This window comes from Petaurus breviceps, unplaced genomic scaffold (genome assembly GCF_028583685.1).
Source record: "Petaurus breviceps papuanus isolate PSGF00001 unplaced genomic scaffold, PetGlider_PUasm1.0 90919, whole genome shotgun sequence".
NCBI classification, from domain to species: domain Eukaryota; kingdom Metazoa; phylum Chordata; class Mammalia; order Diprotodontia; family Petauridae; genus Petaurus; species Petaurus breviceps.
The window spans coordinates 39919424-39940118 of record NW_027187378.1 but is presented as its reverse complement, the minus strand read 5'-3'; the positions used below and the strand labels follow the sequence as shown (position 1 = coordinate 39940118).

Sequence of the window (20695 nt, the reverse complement as noted above, 5' to 3'; positions counted from 1 at the left end):
ACCCTTCCTGTCTGCCTGCCAGGCTGCCTTCAGTGGGAGGCTTATTTCTTTCTGTCACTGTGGGTTCTGTAGATTTAAAGTTTGTTTAGAATCACATTTTATAGGTATTTGAGGTGGTTATGTGGGGGGAACACATGCTTCTACGCCGCCATCTTGGCTCTACCCTAACCTTCCCCACTCTTTAAGAAAGTATTTATCTTTTTGTGTAGCCTACAAATCATTAGTTGTTTTGATTTCTTAATCCTGTGCATTATTTTCAGTTTTTGGCCATGAGGAGGGAGGGGGCAATCTTAGCTGTTAATTGAGTAGGAGAATGACGCACTTGATTCTACTAACATCTCTTTTTTCCCCCTAATAGGATTGTGCTCAGATTTGCAGGGTAATTTAGTTTTTGTTATCCTTTTTGTAATATTTATTTTTAGTTTTCAACATTCATTTCTACAAGATTTTGAGTTACAAATTTTCTCCCCGTCTTTCCCCTACCCCCACCCCAAGAGAGCAAGCCTACTGAATACCCTTTCCCCCAATTTTCTCTCTCTTCTATCCTCCCCCATTCTCCCCTTTAACTTTCTAGTAGGACAAGATGGATTTCTGTACTCCAGTGCCTGTATATCGTACTTCCCAGTTTCATGTAACAAATAATTTTTTTTGACATTTGTTTTTAAAACTTTGATTTTGAGATTCTTTCCCTTCTTCCCTCCTCACCCACCCACACTGGGAAGATAAGCAGTTCAACATAGGTTGTACATGTGTAGTTATGCAAAACGTTTCCATAGTAGTTATATTGTGAAAGACTAACTATATTTCCCTCCCTCCTATCCCGCCCCCCCCCCCACTTGTTCTGTTTTCTACTTTGACCCTGTCCCTTTTCAAAAGTATGTGCTTCTAACTACCCTCTCCCCCAAGATGCCCTCCCTTCAATCATCCCCCCTCCTGTCCTCTTCTCCCCTATTTTCCTGTAGGGTAAGATACCCAAATGAGTGTGGATGTTATTCCCTCCTTAAGCCAAATTCAATGAGAGGTTGACCAATCCCTTTCACTTTCCTGCCTTTCCCCTCCATTGTAACAGTTTTCTTTTGCCTCTTTTATATGAGATAACTTACCCTATTCTATCTCTCCCTTTCTCCTCTCATTATATTCCTCTCTTACCTCTTAATTTTATTTTTTAGATATCATCCCTTCCTAGTCACCTGATCCTGTGCCCTCTGTCTATGTATGCATATACACACATACACACACTCACATGTGTATTTATACACACACACCCTCTCATACATATATATATGTGTGTATACATATATGTGTACACACATATATATTCCCTTCAGCTATCTTCATAACTGTAACATGAGTTACATTTATCATTTTTCCATGTAGGAATGTAAATAGTTCAACTTTTAAAAGTGCCTTATGATTTCTTTTTCCTGTTTACCTTCTCATGCTTCTCTTGCTTCTTGTATTTTTTTCTCTCCTTTTTTATTTTTTAGTTTACCTCATTCATTTCCACAAGATTTTGAGTTATAAAATTTTCTCCCCATTTTTCCCCTACCCACCACCCCAAAACAATGATCCCCCTGCATGTCCCCTCCTCCAATCTGCTCTTCCCCATCCCCCTTCCAACTTTCCAGTAGGGCACTGTGGATCTTGCTTCTTGTATTTTAAAGTCAAATTTTGTGTTCTGCTCTGTTTTTTTCATCAAGAATATTTGGAAGTCCTCTATTTCATTGAATGGCCATATCTTTCCCTGAAGTATTATACTCAGTTTTGCTGGGTAGGTGATTCTTGGTTTTAACCCTAGCTCCTTTGATCTCCAGAAAAGCCCTTCGATACCTTAATGTAGAAGCTGCTAGATCTTGTGTTATCCTGTTTGTGTTTCCACAATATGCAAATTGTTTTTTCCTGACAGCTTGTAATATTTTCTCTTTGACCTGGGAATTCTGGAATTTGGCTATGATATTCCTGGGAGTTTTCTTTTTGGGAATTTTTTTCAAGAGGTGATTGATGGATTCTTTCAATTTCTATTTTGCCCTCTGGTTCTAGAATATCAGGGCTTTTGTTATTCTTTGTGTCATTGGAATATCATATTCCACTCAACATATAACATTAACATATACATGCAATTTTCTTGTGATTATGTTTTAATTCTACTATCTACCGTAATACATCTTAGGTTTTTTATTTGGTTGTTGCTTTTAAGGAGTCCAGTCATTATTGCATTATCTCACTTTGGCTTTATTTTTTCCAGTCATTTTTGACAGTTGATACCTTATATTTCTATTTTTTCCTAATCTTTTGATATTGTTATAATTTTGCTTGTTGTCTCATGAAATCATTGAGTTTTTAGATTGCCCCATTCTGTATTTCAGGAAGTTTGATACTTGGGTAATGTTTTATACCTTCAGTTCTAAGCTGTTTAGTCTTTCAGTTTTTCCCCCAAACCCTTATTTCATTTTTTTCTTTCTTTCTTTCTTTCTTATTTATTTATTTATTTTTTTTGCTTTTTGGAGGGCAATTGGGGTTGTGATTTGCCCAAGGTCACACAGCTAGTTTTTGTGTTAAGTGTCTGAGGCTGGATTTGAACTCAGGTTCTCCTGACTCCCGGACCGGTGCTCTGTTCACTACGCCCCCTCTCAGGCTCTGCTTGTAGCTGTTGAACAGTTGTTTTCTTTTAGGTTTTCCCTCTTAGACTTTTCTTAATCCAACAGACACCATTTGGATGCTAGAGACCATGCTGATCTTATTCCTCCATCACAGTCTTCCTTGCTGTGGCTCTGGCTCTTGAGTTGGCCCTGTCTCTTGCTATAGCTATCAGTTATCTGAGGGGTGCATGTCCAGGCCCTATTCCCTTTGTAACGACATAGAGGTTCTGATATGGCTTTAAGTCCATGATTACAGGAGCTTGTAGTAGCCCCTGAGCACTAGATGAAAGATTTAAGGTTTGTTTGTAGAAGGTTGTGCTGGCTTTCCTGGGCTGCTTCCTTTCTCTACCTTTGACAGTGAGATCATTTACCTGTGTCTATGATGATCTTCCTGGCTTTTGACTAGTTTACCTGTGAACACATTGGCTTTTCTGGCACAAGCTCTCTTCTTGCCTCCATTGACTTATGCATTTCCCTGTTCTTTGTCTTCTCTAATGAAACCTCTACTCTGAGCTTCTGGTTACCTTCATGAGCTGTTCTAGACTGAATGAAGGATCTTCTGATTCTTATCACTCTACTTTTTGGGGGTAATTTTCTGATATTTCTGAGCAATATTTTCTAACATACTTTTGGTAGCCTTACTTACTAATTGATTTAATTGAGAAGGTCTTAGAAAATTCTTTATAGAATTTTTCTCCTTCATCTTCTGCAATAGATTTGGCTTATAAACTGCCCTTATCTTCATTTTCATTTATGCTTTCTATGAGTTTTACAATTCAATAGGATCAAGTGTCATTAAGTGTGGTTAATAAATGGTTTTTTTTTGGAGGGATGAAGGCAGGGCAATTGGGGTTAAGTGACTTGCCCAAGGTGTTAAGTGCCTGAGTTCAGATTTGAACTCAGGTCCTTCTGACTCCAGGGCCTGTGCTCTATTTACTGAATAAATGTTTTTTGATTACACGATAAATGTGATGTTCCACACCCTCTGCCCCCTTTTTGCTGTTCTGCCACCATCTTTTCAGGTACAGAAAGGGCTACACAAGACTAAGGATTATTTTATATTTTTTCCCATACATTTTTGTGGTCAGCCAAATGATAAGCCTCTTTGTCCTTATCTAGACTGGTCCTCTAAAGTTGATTGTTCACCATAGGGACTACATTCAAATCCTTTTCAGTAAGGTGGCATCTGTCAGACATTGTCCTCCATTGACTTAACCTTTAAGAACCCAGGGTAGCCCACATATCACAATTAAGCAGTGGAATAGATTTCTTGTGGTTGATGTTCATTGGTAAATGGTAGGAGCTGGGATTGGAATCAGGTATTCTGACTGAAAATCCCATTTTCTTTCTACTCTACTAAACTACTTCCTGTTAAGGATGGTTAGAGTACATCCATAAAGTTTTGAATTCAATACTCTGTTGTAATGTAATGCCAAGGAAAGGCAACTTCCCAAGGTTCAGAATACCAGCATAGGTGCTTTCCATTTTATTCAGTGACAAATTAAGAACAGAGAAGATCAAAACATGACATCATTCAAAATACAGCATTTACTTAAGTGTGATTAAATAATCTCCAAGTACTACCCCACCCCAGGACCTTACATTCATTCAATAAATTACAAAGTCCCTGTTCTAAATACTACTCCACCCCTAGGCTGTACCTTCATTTAGTCCATCACAAAGCCCCTCTTCTCAAATGGAGATTAGTTTCCAATTATAAGTAAAGTACATTCATTTGTTCAATCATAGAACACAAAAAGGTCAAAAGTTCCCCTCCTCCCCCATCACAATTGAATCTACCCCAGAGTTACAACAAGTTTAAGCACAGCACTTAATACCCAAATGGAGGTCTTTTCTTCATCTTGACATGAGGCAAGTTCTCAGCAATCTTTGTTCCTGGGGAGACAAAGCTTAGCAAGGCCACATGATACATTGCCAGTTTCTTCATTAATTCATCCTCTGTCTGCAGAACAGTCCTAGGACCCCTGAAAACATTAGCAAAACCCTCTCCCAGGATTTCTGTAAACATACAACAAGAAAATCCTTCTTCAGGGCTTCTGAACCAACAAAAAGGTTCCCAGACCCCTGCAACAACAGCATTGTCCTTCACCAGTGGACAGTATTCACTCTCTGTCTGCAGGACAGTCTCAGTAGCTCTGAACCAACAGAAAGGTTCCCAGACCCCTGCAACAACAGCATTGTCCTTCACCAGTGGACAGTATTCACTCTTTGTCTGCAGGACAGTCTCAGTAGTTCTGAACCAACAGAAAGGTTCCCAAACCCCTGCAACAACAGCACTGTCCTTCACCAGTGGACAGAATTCACTCTCTGTCTGCAGGACAGTCTCAGTAGGTCTTAACCAACAGCCAGGTTCCAGGACTTCTTCAACAACAGGACTGTCTTTCACCAGTGGACAAATCTGGCAAAACAACATCAAAACAGACAGACAAAGTACCAGCAAAACAGCCATGTCTCCTCAGTCCTTGGCAGCTCAGGGGGCAGGTCTCAAAAGTCCAGGGCAATTCAAAGTGGCCCTCAGCAATCCTCTCAGTCTCTCTCTGCCTCCATGAGGGTTCTGCTTCCAAAAAGTTCTTCTGCCTCTCTCATGTCTCTCCAAATCTACCTCACCAGCTCCTCGCAGTTCAGGACTCTCTTTTCACTTCAACAAGTCCATCCCACAGGTGGGATTAACAAGCTCTGGGTTTTAACACAATCAATTTGAAAATCAAGCCAATACAGGGGGATCTTTATATTCCATGACTATCACATCTGTTTACATGATACAGATACATTTGGTGGCAATATCAGAAGCAAAATACAAGCTGTATTGATCATTATTCTAATTTGGAATGTAATTTTTTGTTTTGCTTACATAAATAATCACCTGAAAAGCAATTGACTTATTGTTTCTTTTTTTCCTTTTAGGACCAGGTGTCTTATGTCATTCAGGCTGAAGGAAGGAAACATGTTGTTCACCTGGAAAGAAATAAGTAAGAAGCATTATCTAGAGACTTTTTGGTAGTACTTTTTGAGAGGTTAGATTTTCTTTCTAATTAGGTTTTGCTTTAATTAATTGGTAAACAAATAGGTATTGCAGCAGTGTTTCAACTTTTAAGAAGTTATGACAGAAAAGATAAACTATTAATCTTTTTTTTTGAAAGTTCAGTGAAAAAATGGTTTTCAATTACAGGAAGAGAATTCATGGAAAAACTTTCAATACTGTGAAGGAAGTTAAGTTATTTTCATTGCCCTTCTAGCTTTCCTTTCTTGGACTCTTTACTTTTCTTTGGTGCCTCTTCTCCAATCTAATTCCCTGTGTTTTTATGGTGTCTCCCTTACTTGTCAGAGCTTCTCACGTAGCAACCTACAAGCTTCTTCCCTGAATAATGTCTTTATGTTCCAAAAATCACTCTCTCGCAATTAAAATTCCTGTTCCATTAGTGAGCATATCTCAGGAAAAAAGTATAAAGAACTAATTTACATAAAGATATTAACATAACTGGTAGAGATTAATTTTATATTTAGGAGTTAAACAAGATAGTGTGTCTTGTTATAGATTATCTTACAGACTTAAAAAATATGGTATCTTGCAGTAGTACAGTCACCTTAAAAGCAATTGGGACTTCTTTTCTCCCTCCCTTCCCTCCTTCCTTCCTTATTTTCAGACATAATCTCCTTTTCAGCTCTCTCCCTAATTTAGAAAGGAATGAAAAGAACTCCCTGTTGCAAACTTTTATATTCAAATAAAACAGGTTTTTAAAAAAGTCTCCATCTGTACTCTGAGTCTGCCACCCCTCTAGCCGGAGGTGGGTAGCATGTTTCATCATGAGTCCTTTTAGAATTGTGTTGAACAGAGTTCTGAGTCCTTTAGAGTTTGTCTTTACAGTGCTGTATAAATTGTTCTCCATGATTCTGCAAATTTTATCCTTCTATCAGCTCATGTAAGTTTTCTCAAATTTCTCTGAAGCCATCATTTCTTATAGCACAGTAATGCCCCAATCACATATATACACCATATTCTATTTAACTATTTTCTCATCGGACATTCCTTTAGTTTCCAAGTCTTTGAGTTGTTTTTGTAAGTACCACAAAAAGATCTTCTATAAACATTTCTGTATATATGGGTCTTTTTCCTCTTTATTTGACCTCTTCGGAGCATAGAAAGGATATGCATAGTTTAAGAGAATTTTGGATATAGTCCTATATTACTATCTAGAAGGGCTGAGCTAATTCACAACTCTACCAGCAGTGTATTAAAGTAATTGTTTTTATACTGTCCCTCCAGCATTTGTCATTTTCTTTTTTTTTTTTCAACTTTGTCATTCTGATGACTATGACGTGGCATCTCAGAGTTGTCCTTTGACTATTTGTCGATTGGGAAATGACTCTTATTCTTACAAATTTGAACCAGTTCCCTACCTATCTTACAAATGAGCCCTCTGTCAGAGGAACTTGCTACAAATATTTTTTTCCCAGTTACCTGCTTCTAATTTTAGCAGCATTGGTTTTATTTGTGCAAAATCTTTTTGGTTTTATATGATGAGAATTGTACGTATTACCCTCTGTGATCCCTCTCTTTGTCTTATTTGGTCATGAACTCTTCCCCTTATCCATAGATCTAAGTGATCTCTTACTTGTTCTTCTAATTTGTTTATGATGTCACCCTTTATAACTAAATCATGTACTTATTTGAAACTTATCTAGGTATGTAGTGTGAGATGTTGACCTATACCTGTGTCCTATCAGAAAACCTTTAATTTTAGATGGTACCTAATGTTTAGCTCACATTTTTGTATCACTTTTCTCACAACAGAGAAGCAGTATGTCATGTCATGAATAGAGTACTGGACTTGGATTCAGTCCTGAAGGGAGTCTTGGCCTCAGATCCTGTTGCTGAGGCTAGATATGTGAACATGGGGAAGTCACTTAACTTTTCTGACTTTTAGGCAGCTATTTAAGATTGGGACTCTGCAAAATCTGTCCCTGTTGTCCCTCTGTCTGTTTTTGTGAGGGCTTGCAAGCTAAGAATTTTTTTACATTTGTAAAGTAAGTTTTATTGTATTTAAAGGGATCAAATTTGGCCAATGGGGCATAATTTGCCCGCTCCTAGTTAGAGATATTAATATATTTTCTCACAACAATTTATACTTTCTTCCTGACTCCAAATACAATGAGTTTTCCATTGTCTTAATCTGTGTATCATTCTTAAAATATAAGCTAGTGGGAGAGTTATCTGCATCTTAAGATATTGTTGAATCTCTAATAGTAGAATTTCAAGTAGTGTGATTATACTGCAGTTGGAGAATCTTTCTAAGCCTCCTTGCTCTACCTCATGTAAACAGGTTGGAACATTTAGCATACCTAAGTAATTAAATTAGGTTTTTTGACCCCATCCTTGGGTTTTTAAAATTAAGTACAGTGTTAGTTACGTAAATGAAATCAACATTTTATTAATTTACCTAGTCTTATTTTGAGGGAGTAAGCAAGTGGCAATTTCTTAGACTGATGTAAGGTCAGTTAGGCTTAAATGTGTTTTACTTTAAATGGCTACTCAGTCTATTTCATTGTAGATCATTTAGGATGTGGTTGATATACTCTTACCTACAGTGCCTTAGATCCAATTGTTTTTCAAGACAGATGGAATGTGAATGTTCAATATGAAAAAAAAAAGTATTTGGATGAAATCCTGAAGGGGGATTTTACCCCTTTCCCTGGACATTTAGATTATTCTTTTGGCTTACTGTCTTGAGGGGGGGGAAGGAGACAGTGATTCTCATTTAGGTAATCATTCCCAAGAAATAGGTTAAACTCACTAAGTTGGTGATGTTTTCTACCCTATTTCTCCCAGCAAAAATTTTGTGACCATAAGAGATAAACCAGGGAACTTAAAATCCTGTTTTTGTGATTTATCACTATTTTGATCCTAATTTTATTCCTGAATATTGCTGGTTTTGCAGTGGTATATCCTATATTTAAATAATATCTTCATAAATTTAATTTTAATTGCTTTAATGTATCAAGTCCTGAAATAAGTCAAACTCATAAGCAGAGGAATAAGGAATATCTTCAATCTAGACAACAGGGTGGAAAGCCAGTAGCCCTGGGGTCACCCTACATCTGAATAAACTGATGTTCTGGTTCCCTTCTCCTCCCCAAACTTACAAAAAAGGTTTTTATACTTTTAGGAGGAAAGGGGGAGGCAGTTATATTAGGTGGTGAGGCCTGGTCTTGAGACCCCCACCACCCTTGGCAGTCTACCTTGATAGCACTTTATTCTGGTTTTTTTTTTTCCCTTCATTGATTTAACTCACCATAAATACCTTTGAGCCATGCATGGACATTAGAAGCTACTTTAGCAGCTGAAAGGGCTCAATCATGCTTTGTTTATGGGGTAAGATCCTGGGGTGGAGACTTTAACCTAATTGAGAGTTAAGGCCCCAAGAGCAGGAATGCAAGGACATTACTGGAATTCTGACATTACTAGGATTGGTCAGGGGGAGGGGCTTTCTTACTTGTCAGAGAAGTACCTTTTGACAGAGAAGTTAATATTAGATTTGATATTAACAATATTCCTGTCAAATGTTACCTATTTCCCAGTGTTAGAGCAGCTTTTCTAGAGTGACTGAACCCTTTTATTCATGTAAAAAAAGGACAGTAAACAAAATCTTATTTTATTTATCTTTTAGGGGACTGTTGCCCAAAGATTTTGTAGTTTATACCTACAGTGAGGAGGGGTCTGTGCTCTTGGACCATCCTGATATGGAGGTAATTTTTTTCTTTTACTCTTAACACAAGGCTTTAAACAACTGTATTTCCCAGATATCTTTGTTCAGGCACTTAGTGGTTCATTTTTTATTTTTTAAAAACCAGAAAAATATTCTTGGGTAATAAAAAGGTTTCATTCTGCTTATCAAAGGAAAAAGAGATCCCTGGTCGGTATTGTATACATTGAAGAAAAGTAGCTGATCCTTAAGTTTGTACATTTGTAAGTAAATTTTCTACAATTCTAGTTGAGGTCTTTAATTTATATTCTATTTAAAGTTTGATAACTTGGGAAGTAGCTCCTCTTTCATATTAAGCCACTGACATTTTACTAATAAGTATTTGTTTGTTGTTCTGTATTCTAACACTCATTGCTCACTGAAAACAATGACTAAAGAGGTGTGGTTCTCTCTGCTAGGGAATCTCTCCTGGGGACAGAGCTAGCCTGGACCTTAGCAATTAATTACCATTTGTTGAATTTGGCTCTCTGGGATGTCTAGCTATAGCACAAGCAGTTCTGCTTTTTATTTAAGCTAATCAGAGCATTTTACTATTGTCCTATTTAGCAGTTTTATTAAAATATGTATAAATTGAACCTGTATCTGTTGTATAAATTTAGGGTCATAGTCTTGAGGAATTTTTACTAGAACATTTACTTATCATATTGAAAATGTATTTTATTATACTGGGTTTTATTTTTCTGCTTTGAGAAATCTATTTTTCTTGATTTGCAAGTCCTACATTATGAAATAGTGGGCAGGAAAATCTTCTAGTTTTAGTTTTTTTTTTTTTTTTGACAAATGAACGAGCAGATATTTTGGTTTTTTCCCTCCTTCTAGAAATAATTGTGCATTGATGTAATGGACTAAATGTCTTCTCCCTCTGATAATTTTGGAAAATACCAGAGGCAGCAGAAGCCTTGTGGTAAAGGAGGAAAAGCCTGAGTCTGGAGATTTGGATTCGAGGATAAATTCTCTTACTTGTAATTGAATTCAGCAAATATTGATACTACCTTTGTGACTTTGAATCTTTTTTTCCTCTGCTGTGAAATGAAAAGGTTGGAATACATCAGAGGTGTCCTGTAGTACAATCCCCAGTACAACCTAGTCTAAAATGTAATTGGGAAATATTTAGCAAAATATGTAAAAATACAATGCAACCTGGATAATGTGAATCTAGTTCTATTGGAGTTTAACATACTGAATTATATGATCACTAAGGGTCCATTCCAACTCTAAATCTTATGATCCTTTGAATGCAGTTTGTAGACAGGAAATAAGGTAGAAAATATATGTACATTTTGTTAATTTTTTCAAGCAATGAACTTTAGGGTTCCTTTTTGAGTGGTATTAAGGGAAGCTGAAAACAGACTTCTCATAATTTTATGCTATCCATATGGAGGTTTCTTGTGATCAAGTTTTATTTGAAGATGTATTTTAAATAGCATAAGTGGAACTTGTGTAGCTGTGAACTTGCAAAATATTATTGTAGAGTTTTATCTCTTCCTGTTAACTCCTAGAAAGACAAGCTAATGCAGGTGGGAGTTTTTTGTTTGTTTGCCAGATGAAAGATTACCACTAGGCAGATTAAAACTGTTCTGAATTTGATATGTTTCCGGTCTTGTCTTTGTTCTTTAATTTATAATATTAGCTGGTGGAAAATTATATCCAAAATAACTTTGTCACCTACAGAGAACTAGAAAAATAGAAAATTTGTTAAATACTGAAATAATGCCTGTATTTAGTGTATAAGTGTTTTAAAGGGATTTTTGGAGGTGAATAGAGCCTCTAGACTTAGTAAATGGCAATGGAATGGAATTGTCATTGTTGACCAGTTTTAAGGAAAGGAGGCATTACATTTAGAAAGACAGTTCAGTTCATAAGTATAACAAATTGGCCAGTATGAGAAAACAACAGTATCCATCTTTAACAGCAACAATAATGAATGATGCTTTAGTTAACTGTTTTCTTGGCTTCAGTCCATCCCAAGGTCCTCTTATATGCTAGAAACCAGTTGACTGCTCTTGCTCCCTGTAGTATCTCTGTTTTGAAAACATTTTCTTGAATGTTTTCGTTCTTGAAGAAGGAAACCCCTTCTACCTTGCTGGTACTTGCATCTGTACTGCTTAATGTCTTGCAGAACGGCCTGGGGCATTGAAAGATGAAGTCACATAGTCAACAAAGTCCCTCTGCCCGTATGCTTAGAGGTGTTGAACCTTGGTATTCTTGACTCCATGGTCTTCATTCACTAATCCCATAGCTGTTTTGAAATGTTAAACTACCCATAATGCTGCCTTGTTTACTTCTAGGTTGGAATGCCATCCAGGCGGAACTGTTTGTTCTTAGCATTGGGCCCTTCTTGCTAAGCATTTGTGTACTTATATTATGGGAATGGAGAAACAGTATCTTTAAAATTCCATTCTTAAGCCCTTATATGTAATGTAAGTTACAAACAAAGAGTTCTTGATAGTAGATAGAACTTAATTTCAGTGACGACTTTTAGCAATAAGATTATGATACAGATAATATTTTTTTCTCATTTAGGATCATTGCCATTATCGGGGCTATGTTGAAGGTGTCCCAAATTCATCTGTTGCACTTAGCATTTGTTTTGGGCTCAGGTAAAGCAATTTATTAAATCTGTTTTTTTATTTAAACGTTTGCTGTCATTTTGTCCCTGTGAAACTTTGGAAAATTTCAGGTAAAACTGTTAGGGGTTTTGACTATGTAATTTGAATGTGAATTGCTTTTCTCCAGTAGTTTTGTATATTGTTGTGAGATGTAATGTGGTGTGTAATAGAAAGTTCTCTAGGCTTTGAGTCAGAAGGTTGAGATTCTTATCTTAGCTCTGCCAATAAGGCACTTCTCAGCTTCCATTTCCTTATTTGTAAAATGAAGTGGTAGCGGGCAGCCTAGTAGCATAGTGAGTAAGAGCACCGACCCCAGTGTTGGGATGACCTGGGATCGAATCCAGGCTCAGACACTTAGCACCCACTCAGAAACACCTGGCCGTGTAACCTTGAGCAAGTTACTTAACCTCAATTGCTTAAAAAAAAATGAAGTGGTAGTTTAAACAATCTCTATAGCCCCTTTTATATTTAGTATTCTGTAATATAAGTATTTTTAGTTTTTGAGAATGTGAACCTTTTCTATTTAAGTGAATTTTGCAATTCACTAATTTTGAAAGTGATTAAATTTTTAGGGGATTGCTACATTTGGAGAGTACCAGCTATGGGATTGAACCTCTAAAATCGAGTTCTCATTTTGAGCACCTCATTTATCGACTGGACAATGTTCAGCAAGAACCTCTGGCTTGTGGAGTAACTACTAAAGACCTGAAGAAAGAGACTACAGAAAAGGAAGAGAAAAAGGAATTACAGAAACAATCTCTTAGTATGACTCAGCTGCTGAGGGTAAGGAAACTCCCTTGTGCCCTCTACTGTTCATTTTTTAAAAAGGTGTTCTTAATATGGGTTTGTGGATTGATTACAGTGGGGTCTGTAAACTTGTATGGAAAAAAAGGCATATCTTTCATTTCACCAACCTCCAACTGAAATTTGGCCTTACCTTCAGTTACGAATTTTTTAAAGCATGTGATTCTGAAAAGGGGGTGCATGGGTTTCACCAGACTGCTCAAGAGGCCATGACACAAACAAGGTTATGAACCTCTAGTTTAGAATTTTCATACAGCGCTTTAGAAATAGATCAGATGTTGGCAGTATTAGTCCACAAACCTAAATAAAGCTTGATAAATGTTATTATGACCCTCCACAACTGTTGTGTAAATTTGTATTATTTGATAAATATGGCTTCATTCTCCCCTCTTATAGTAATAGTGAGCATTTATATACTGCTTACTATGTGCCAGTCACTCTGATTTACAATTACCATCTCATTTAATCTGCATTATAATCCTGAGTCTCCATTTTATGGATGGGGAAACTGAGGCAGACAGATTAAATGACTTGTCCAGGGTCACCCAGCTAATGTCTGAGGCTGGATTTGAACTCAGGTCTTACTGACTCTGGGCCTCATGTGCTATCCATCATGCCACTTAGCTGCTCTCCCTTATTATTTTGACAGAGTACTATGGAATCAGAAGTAGTATATAAATATTGTGGCCTGTGAGCATTTGGAATACTGTAGTATTATATTTTATTTCTTGGCAGATTGCAGTGAGATGTTTTAGCATCTGTTATATAGGCACAGAATAGAATGGTAATCTGAACTATGAAATGCAGTATTAATTTGGTTGGACATACAATAGATTTCCCTTGGAAACAAGTTTGATTTTAGGGAGTTCCTAGGATTGTGGTTTTAGCTTATAACAAAAAGCTAGGAAACCAGGCTGAAATAGTCTCACTAGGTCTGATACTAAGGCTTAGATTTATTCAATTTCATTCAACAAGCACTTACATACGTAAAGCATTGGTAGGCAGTAGATGCGAAGGCAAAAATGAAACAGTGCTTGCTCTCAGGAAATTTACATGCTATGTAGAGGATACAGTACAGATCAGTAAGTGCAATGTGTATACAAAAATAACAAAATGTTTAGGTAGATTTTATCTGTAGATTCAGGATCCATCTCATGGAGCCAAGATGACAGAGTAGAGGCAGGAACTTTCATGAGCTGTCCAGACAACATTAAAACACCTCAAATTGAATTATGGAGCAGCAGAAACTACAGAAGGTCAAAATGAAACAATTTTCTAGGCCAGGACAACTTAGGAAATCAGCAGGAAAGGTCTGTTTCGCTGGGGTGGTGGTTGGACTTGGAGCCAGGCTTGGATTGTACAGCCCCAGGCCTTAGCATGCCTTAGGAGGTGGCTACATCTGCAGCAAAGGCAGCCACAGCATTGGGAGCTCTCAGCCCACGGGTGGTAAGGGGGTCAGACAGCCTTTGCTGGCACTGACTGTAGGACATTGCCTATAGTCATGTCAAGGTCACAATCCCAGGGTGAAGAGGAGCACTAATTCACTAGTGCTTGCTGCCAGAGGGGTGAAGAGACCTTGGTCACAGTTCCAGGGTAGAGAAGAGTACTTATGGTTGTTTATAGACCAGAGCACAGGCCAGGAGAGCAGTGACCACACCACTCCCCAGATCACATTACCTTGGAAGAAGCAAAAACTTACAGGCCCCCCAGAACTAGCTCTGAAAACATCAGTAAGGAAGGCGCAAAGCTTGGGACAGTGCCACCTCCACCCTGGGATCAGAACCCAACTTAAACATAAAGTTATAATTCAAAGAATAGGCTGGGAAAATGAGCAAACAACAAAAAAAGAACCTGATCATAGAAAGTTATTAGGTTGACATGGAAGATCAAGACACATATTCAGAAGGCAATAAAGTCAAAATAGCAACATGCAGAGCTTCAAAGAAAAATGTGAATTGGTCACAGACCCCAAAAAGAGATTCCTTGAAGAGCTTAAAAAGTCAAATAGATTCAGGATCCTGAAGGATTTTGACAGAGTAGAGCACTGGGCTGAATCTAGGATGAAATTCAGTAGAGATAAAAGCAAAGTCTTAAACTTGGTTACAAATAAAATCAGTTTTGCAAGTGTGAAATAAGAGAGACTTGGTTAGTTAGGTAGCAGTTGTTCTGAAAAAGAGCTAAGGCTTTTTGTGGACTTCCAGCTAAGTATGAGTCAGCAGTGTGGTATGCATTGAAAAAACCTACTGTGATCTTGGGCTGCTTTAAGAGAGGCATAGCTTCCAGGAATAGGGAGGGGATAGACCTCCTACACTCTTGTCAGACCTTGTCTGGAATATCATATTCAGTTTTGGGACCCACAATTTTAGGAAGGTCATTGACAGACTAGGAGAGGTTTGGAGACTAATCATGATAATGAAGGAGTTTTAAGTTTGTGTCATAAGGATCATCAGTTAAAATTGATTATCTGAGGGGTGGCTAGGTGTCGCAGGGAGTAAAGTGCCAGCCTGGAGTCAGGAGGACCTGAGTTCAGTTCTGGCCTCAGACACTTAATACCCACACAAAAAAACTAGCCATGTAACCTTGGGCAATTGCCCTCCAAAAAGGCAAAAAAAAAAAAAGTGATTATCCGAAATAAAAAGGAAACTGAGAACAAAATTACTGAGTCATCTATGATTTAATTTGCAAAGCTAGTATTTGTCATTAAGCCATGTTACCTGACTTCTGAGAGGTCAGAGACATGCAATCATTTACGGAGATGGTTTTTACAACAAAAAAGAGGAATTGGAAAAATCATAGAAACTTGTTTCAAACATAATTCAATTGGACAAGGCAGGTCACCTGACTAGTAAGCTTCTCTTAGACTTTCTTAGTCCTATGCTAGATGTCATTTCCTCCAGGTGGCACCTTTTGTAACCAGAAAGCACTGGGAGGGCAGCTAGGTGGGGCAGTGAGTAAAGCGCCAGCCCGGAGTTAGGAGGACCCAAGTTCGGTTCCATCCTCAGACACTTAACACTCACACAAAAAAAACTAGCCATGTAACCTTGGGCAAGTTACTTAACCCCAATTGCCCTCCAAAAAGCAAAAAAAAAAAAAAAGCACTGGGAAAGAGGAATTGGTGGTCAATGGTTCTCAGTCACCTCCTCCCCCCCCTTCCCGTCTTCCTTAGTAGAGTCCATGGCTCATTTTAGGCTCTAACTCAAGAAAAAAAGGGAGCTTATACACTGAGTGGAAAGAGGGACTTAGCCTCTGGATAACCTTTCTCCAACTGCCAGAAAGAGGGACTTAGCCTCTGGCCAACCCCCCTTTCTGCCAGAAAGGGAAACCTAGCTTTTTAAAAAAGTAATCCTATGAGTATTTCATTATTTCTTATTCTGAATTATCTGCTACTAACTGATAAAGTCTTCTCAGTCTGTCTAGTCACTAAATCTGTAGATAACCTAGACTTAAGAGACTATGTTAATCTGGCTTATTTTAGGGCTAGCTCTTCCTAAAGAAGGGATCTTAATCCTATAATCAAACTAAAAATAAATTAAAGTAATTGAAAAAAATAACTGATTTCTTTTTCAGGTTGAAGGACCTGGGCATGTTTAGCCTGGAGAAGAGAAGACTTGGGGGTGGGGAAGTATGTATTAGCTGTGTTCAGGGAGAAACTAGATTTAGTCATTTTGGCTCCATGGTAGAAAAGACCAATTTAGGCCTGATGTCAAGGGAAAAAAGTTTGCTGACACCATGAGCTGTCCAGAATGGAATGGGCTGCATGGAGGAGAGAGACAGGGTTTGGACAGCCATTTTTCAGGCTCATTAACACGGGGCTTTCATTCTCTGTGTAGAGAGGTAGCCATTGAGGTCCCTTTATACTGTTTAATTATCTGTTAATTTTTTGGAAGCAGCAATAACTGGGAGAATCAGAACAGTCTCCTTTAAGGAGGTGCCACTTGATATGAGCCATGAAAGTAGCTAGTGGTTCCAAGAGGTGGATGTGAAGAGAAAGAACCTTTCTAGCCTTGAGAGGTAAACTGTGCAAAGTCCCAGAGTGTTTGGGGAAGAACAGGTAGGAAATTCTGGCCAGAATAGAGTGTGTGAGGGAGAGTGAGCCTGGTAAGATAGGCAGGGGACAAACAGGAAACTAAATACCAAACAGATGAGTTTGTATTTTGTCATAAGGGCGGTACCAAGACAAAACAATTCTTGAGCAAGAGTGACTTGGACCAACCCGTGCTTTAGAAACATCCATTTGGTGGCTGTGTGCCTTCAGTCCTATTCATGTGCTGCTAGTGAATCTCAAGGAAAAAATCACAAAACTGTGTAGACTAGATCTCCTACAAGTTTGTTATATAATTTCAACTAACCCCTTACTACAGAAAGGCAACCCTTTTATACCTTCTCTTTAATTGATTTTATTCTCCCTCTTAGCCCAGGAGCTCTTCTGAAGGTTGCTTCATATTTCACTGAAAAAATTGAAACCATTCACAAAGAACTTCCTCTTCTCCCTGTTCCTCATCTCGCATCACTTATATGTCCTCCACAACTATGGCCTCATTCACCTCTTTTTCACACGAAGAAGTGGCCCTTCTTCTTGCTAAGGCAAACCCCTCTAAACACAAGTGATCTCGTTTCCTCTCATATTCTCCAGCACATGGGCCCCCTCCAGCATCCCTGCTCTGTCAGTAATTCTCAGTCTCTCCATTTTACTTGCTGCTTCCCTACTGCCTATAGACACGATTATGTCTCCCCCATTCTCACTGATCTCTCCAGCCACACTAGCTATCATCCTGTACCTCTTCCCCTCCTCCCTCCTTTTTTTTTTATCTAATCTCCTTGAGAAGGCCTTCTTCTACAATAGGTGTGTCCAATTCCTTTCCTCTCATTTTGTTCTTAATTTTTGCAGTCTGGCTTCCATCCTAATCATTCCATTGAAATGTTATCTTCAGTGTTATTGGTTATCTCTTAATTGGCAAATATAATGGCCTTTTCATTAAAATTCTTTTTGACCTTTATGTAGCCTCTGATGCAGCCTCTGACACTGTCAGTCAGCATCTTTTCCCTGATTGTCTCTCCTTTAGATTTTCAGAACACTCCTCTCTCCTCATTCTTCTTTTACCTGTCTGATTGCTTTTTTAGTCTTTGTCTCTTTTTTTGAATCTTCATCCAGGTTACATCCAATAACTTTGAGAAGCCCCCTCAAGAAGCCATCCTGGGTCCTCTTCATCTGTGCTATTTCACTTGGTAATCCAATCAGCTCTGTTGGTTGTGGTTATCTCTATTCAGAGTACTCTCAGATCTGCTTTTCTTTTCCTTCCTTCCTTCCTTCCTTCCTTCCTTCCTTCCTTCCTTCCTTCCTTCCTTCCTTCCTTCCTTCCTTCCTTCCTTCCTTCCTTCCTTCCTTCCTTCCTCCCTCCCTTCCTTCCCTTCCTTCCCTTCCTTCCCTTCCTTCCTTTCCTTCCCTTCCTTCCCTCCCTTCCTTCCCTTCCTTCCCTTCCTTCCCTTCTTCCTAACTTCCCTATTATGAGGATACCACCATGTTTCCAGTCACCCTGTTTAGCAACCTAGGTGTCATCCTCATTTTCTCATTCAGTCTCATCACTACAACCCCCCACCCCTTCCCCCGATCCAGGCAGCTGTCAAGACCTCTTATTTCTACTTTTGTTGTATATCACCCCCCTCCTGACACTGCCACTACCCAGGCAAAGGCCCTCATTGCTTCACATTTGGACTATTGAAAAATCGGTCTCCCCTTTTCAAGTGTCTCTGCACTCTAATCCCTCTTCCACTCAGCTGTCAGATCTTGATCTAACCTCTCCCCATTCAGTAACTCCAGGGGCTCCCTCTTACTTCCACGATAAATAACAAATCCTTTGTCTTCTGAAGACTTTTATAACCTGCCCTGTTCTTACCTTTCTGGTTTTCTTACCCCTTCTCCCCATACACTCTGCAATCCGGTGACACTTACTTCCTTGCTGTTCCTTACAAAAGACCTATCTCCTGACGCCACCATTCATTTTCACTGGTGGTCCCTCTGCCTGGAATCCTCTCCCTCCTCCTCTCCACCTCCTGGCTTCCCTGGCCTCTTTAATTCACAGCTAAAGTCTCTCTTCTGCAGAAGCCTTTCCCAGTTCTCCCCCTTAATGCTGCCTCAGTGCTGCCCTCCCCAGTTTATCTCGTACATATCTTGTTTGTGCACAGTTGTTGGCATGTTGTCTCCCCCTTTAGACTGTGAGCTACTTAAAAACAGGGGCTGTTTTTGCCTTTCTTTATATCTCCACTGCTTAGCACAGTTCTGGGCAATAGTACATGCTTAATAAATACTAGTTGGTTGATACTAGGAACATCAGAAACAGAGCCAACTAATATAGTTATGTGTCAGAAGTGAAGTATTAAAACTTTACTAAGGTGCTGTCTTGATCAGGTAAGTTATGCATATAGCCTTTTGGTTTCATTAAAGGCAGAGAGAAACTCAAGCTGCAGCAGCTGATAATGTGTCTCTTTGTTAAGGATAGACTACTACTGTAGTCGTCTAAAAACTGGGCTAGATAGAAATCAGAGAGTAAGGCTATCAGAAATGAGGGAAGCCAGTAGCTACGATCTCCCATAATTGCTCTGGGTGAGTAGAAACCTTTTCCCTACATTGAAGAAGTAAATTTTCCCTTTGGTGAAAAAAGAAAACAAAAAATTCCCCCAGCATTAGTGTTTTCTGTTTACATTCTATGACTTCAAAAAAAACCTAAGGTCTACATGTGAAAATTTGTGTAATGTATTACACTTTAGACTAGAACAGACTGTTCTGTCTTAGATATCCAGAAGCATAATTTAATTTTTTAATTTCCCCCCTTAATCTATGAGAATTTTATAATACTCTCAGCTGTTGTATTATATAAAGACAATTTTTAATATTTATTTTTACGAAATTTTGAGTTCCAAACTTTTCTTCCTCTCCTCAACTCTTCCCAAAATGGTAAGCACTTTGATGTAGGCTAAATATATGCAATCATGTAAAACATATTTCAATATTAGTCATGTTGTGAAAGAAGAAACAGACCAAAAGGAAAAAAAAATAAAGTGAGAATAGTATGCTTTGATCTACATTTAATGTCCATCAGTTCTTTCTAGTTATTCTAGTTCTGTTCATTTCAGTTTGCATTAGTTCATGTAAATCTTTCCAGGTTTTTCTGAAATCTACCTCAGCAGTTGTATTCTTAAATTATGGAGGATTAGGGCATGTTGTTTTGTGTGTGTGATCCTTTGAATTTATTTGCCTTTATGATTATTCTCTTGACAGAGAAAAAGAGCTGTCCTTCCACACACTAGATACGTGGAGCTATTTATAGTTGTAGACAAAGAAAAGGTAAGATTGTTGAATATTTTTCTTGTTTTATTTGAAAAGATAAGCAAAGAGGGAGTATATTACTGTGGAGAAAATCCAAATTTTTCTATTTTGAAATATCTTTCCTAGGAATTTTTCCCTCACATTCTCATAGCTTACCTTGACTGAACCTTTTCTGGCTGTGAAGGCAGGCATTGAGACCTCTCTTAGTTAGATACCTTAGTGAATATGAATCAAGTGCATCAGGGGCTACTTTATTATTGGATCAAAGTCTTCTACTCCCTGGAATTTCAGATAGTCATATATCTACATAAGCTGGGAGCCTGCCTATTTTACTGTACATGGAAGTTGGACTGGGATTAGCAGAAGAATAACAGAAAGATAAAATCTTCTTTCAGCCCTAAGTTCAATGATGAAATTTCACAGTGAACCAAATGGTAACCAGGCAGTTTGCTTGCTTATAGGAAGATAAACTCTCAGCTTCATCAGTTTTAGATAACCATTATAATGTAACCATTTAAAAAGAAGTGCTTTTGCTCT

At 38.3% G+C, this 20695-nt stretch overlaps 1 protein-coding gene across 2 annotated transcripts in view; it reads left to right on the top strand.

Moving 5' to 3' along the window:
- The window catches only part of ADAM9 (ADAM metallopeptidase domain 9), a 109436-nt gene that overhangs the window by 22480 nt on the left and 66261 nt on the right, over positions 1-20695 (top strand). For both annotated transcript variants that reach the window (XR_011166027.1, XM_069075853.1), the window contains exons 3-7: positions 5565-5629; positions 9326-9404; positions 11945-12021; positions 12603-12813; positions 20111-20176. Coding sequence is in view for 1 of the 2 variants with exons in the window: in XM_069075853.1 (XP_068931954.1) it covers positions 5565-5629; positions 9326-9404; positions 11945-12021; positions 12603-12813; positions 20111-20176 (498 nt within the window). In the remaining variant the exon portion in view is untranslated. The remainder of the gene's footprint in view (positions 1-5564; positions 5630-9325; positions 9405-11944; positions 12022-12602; positions 12814-20110; positions 20177-20695) is intronic.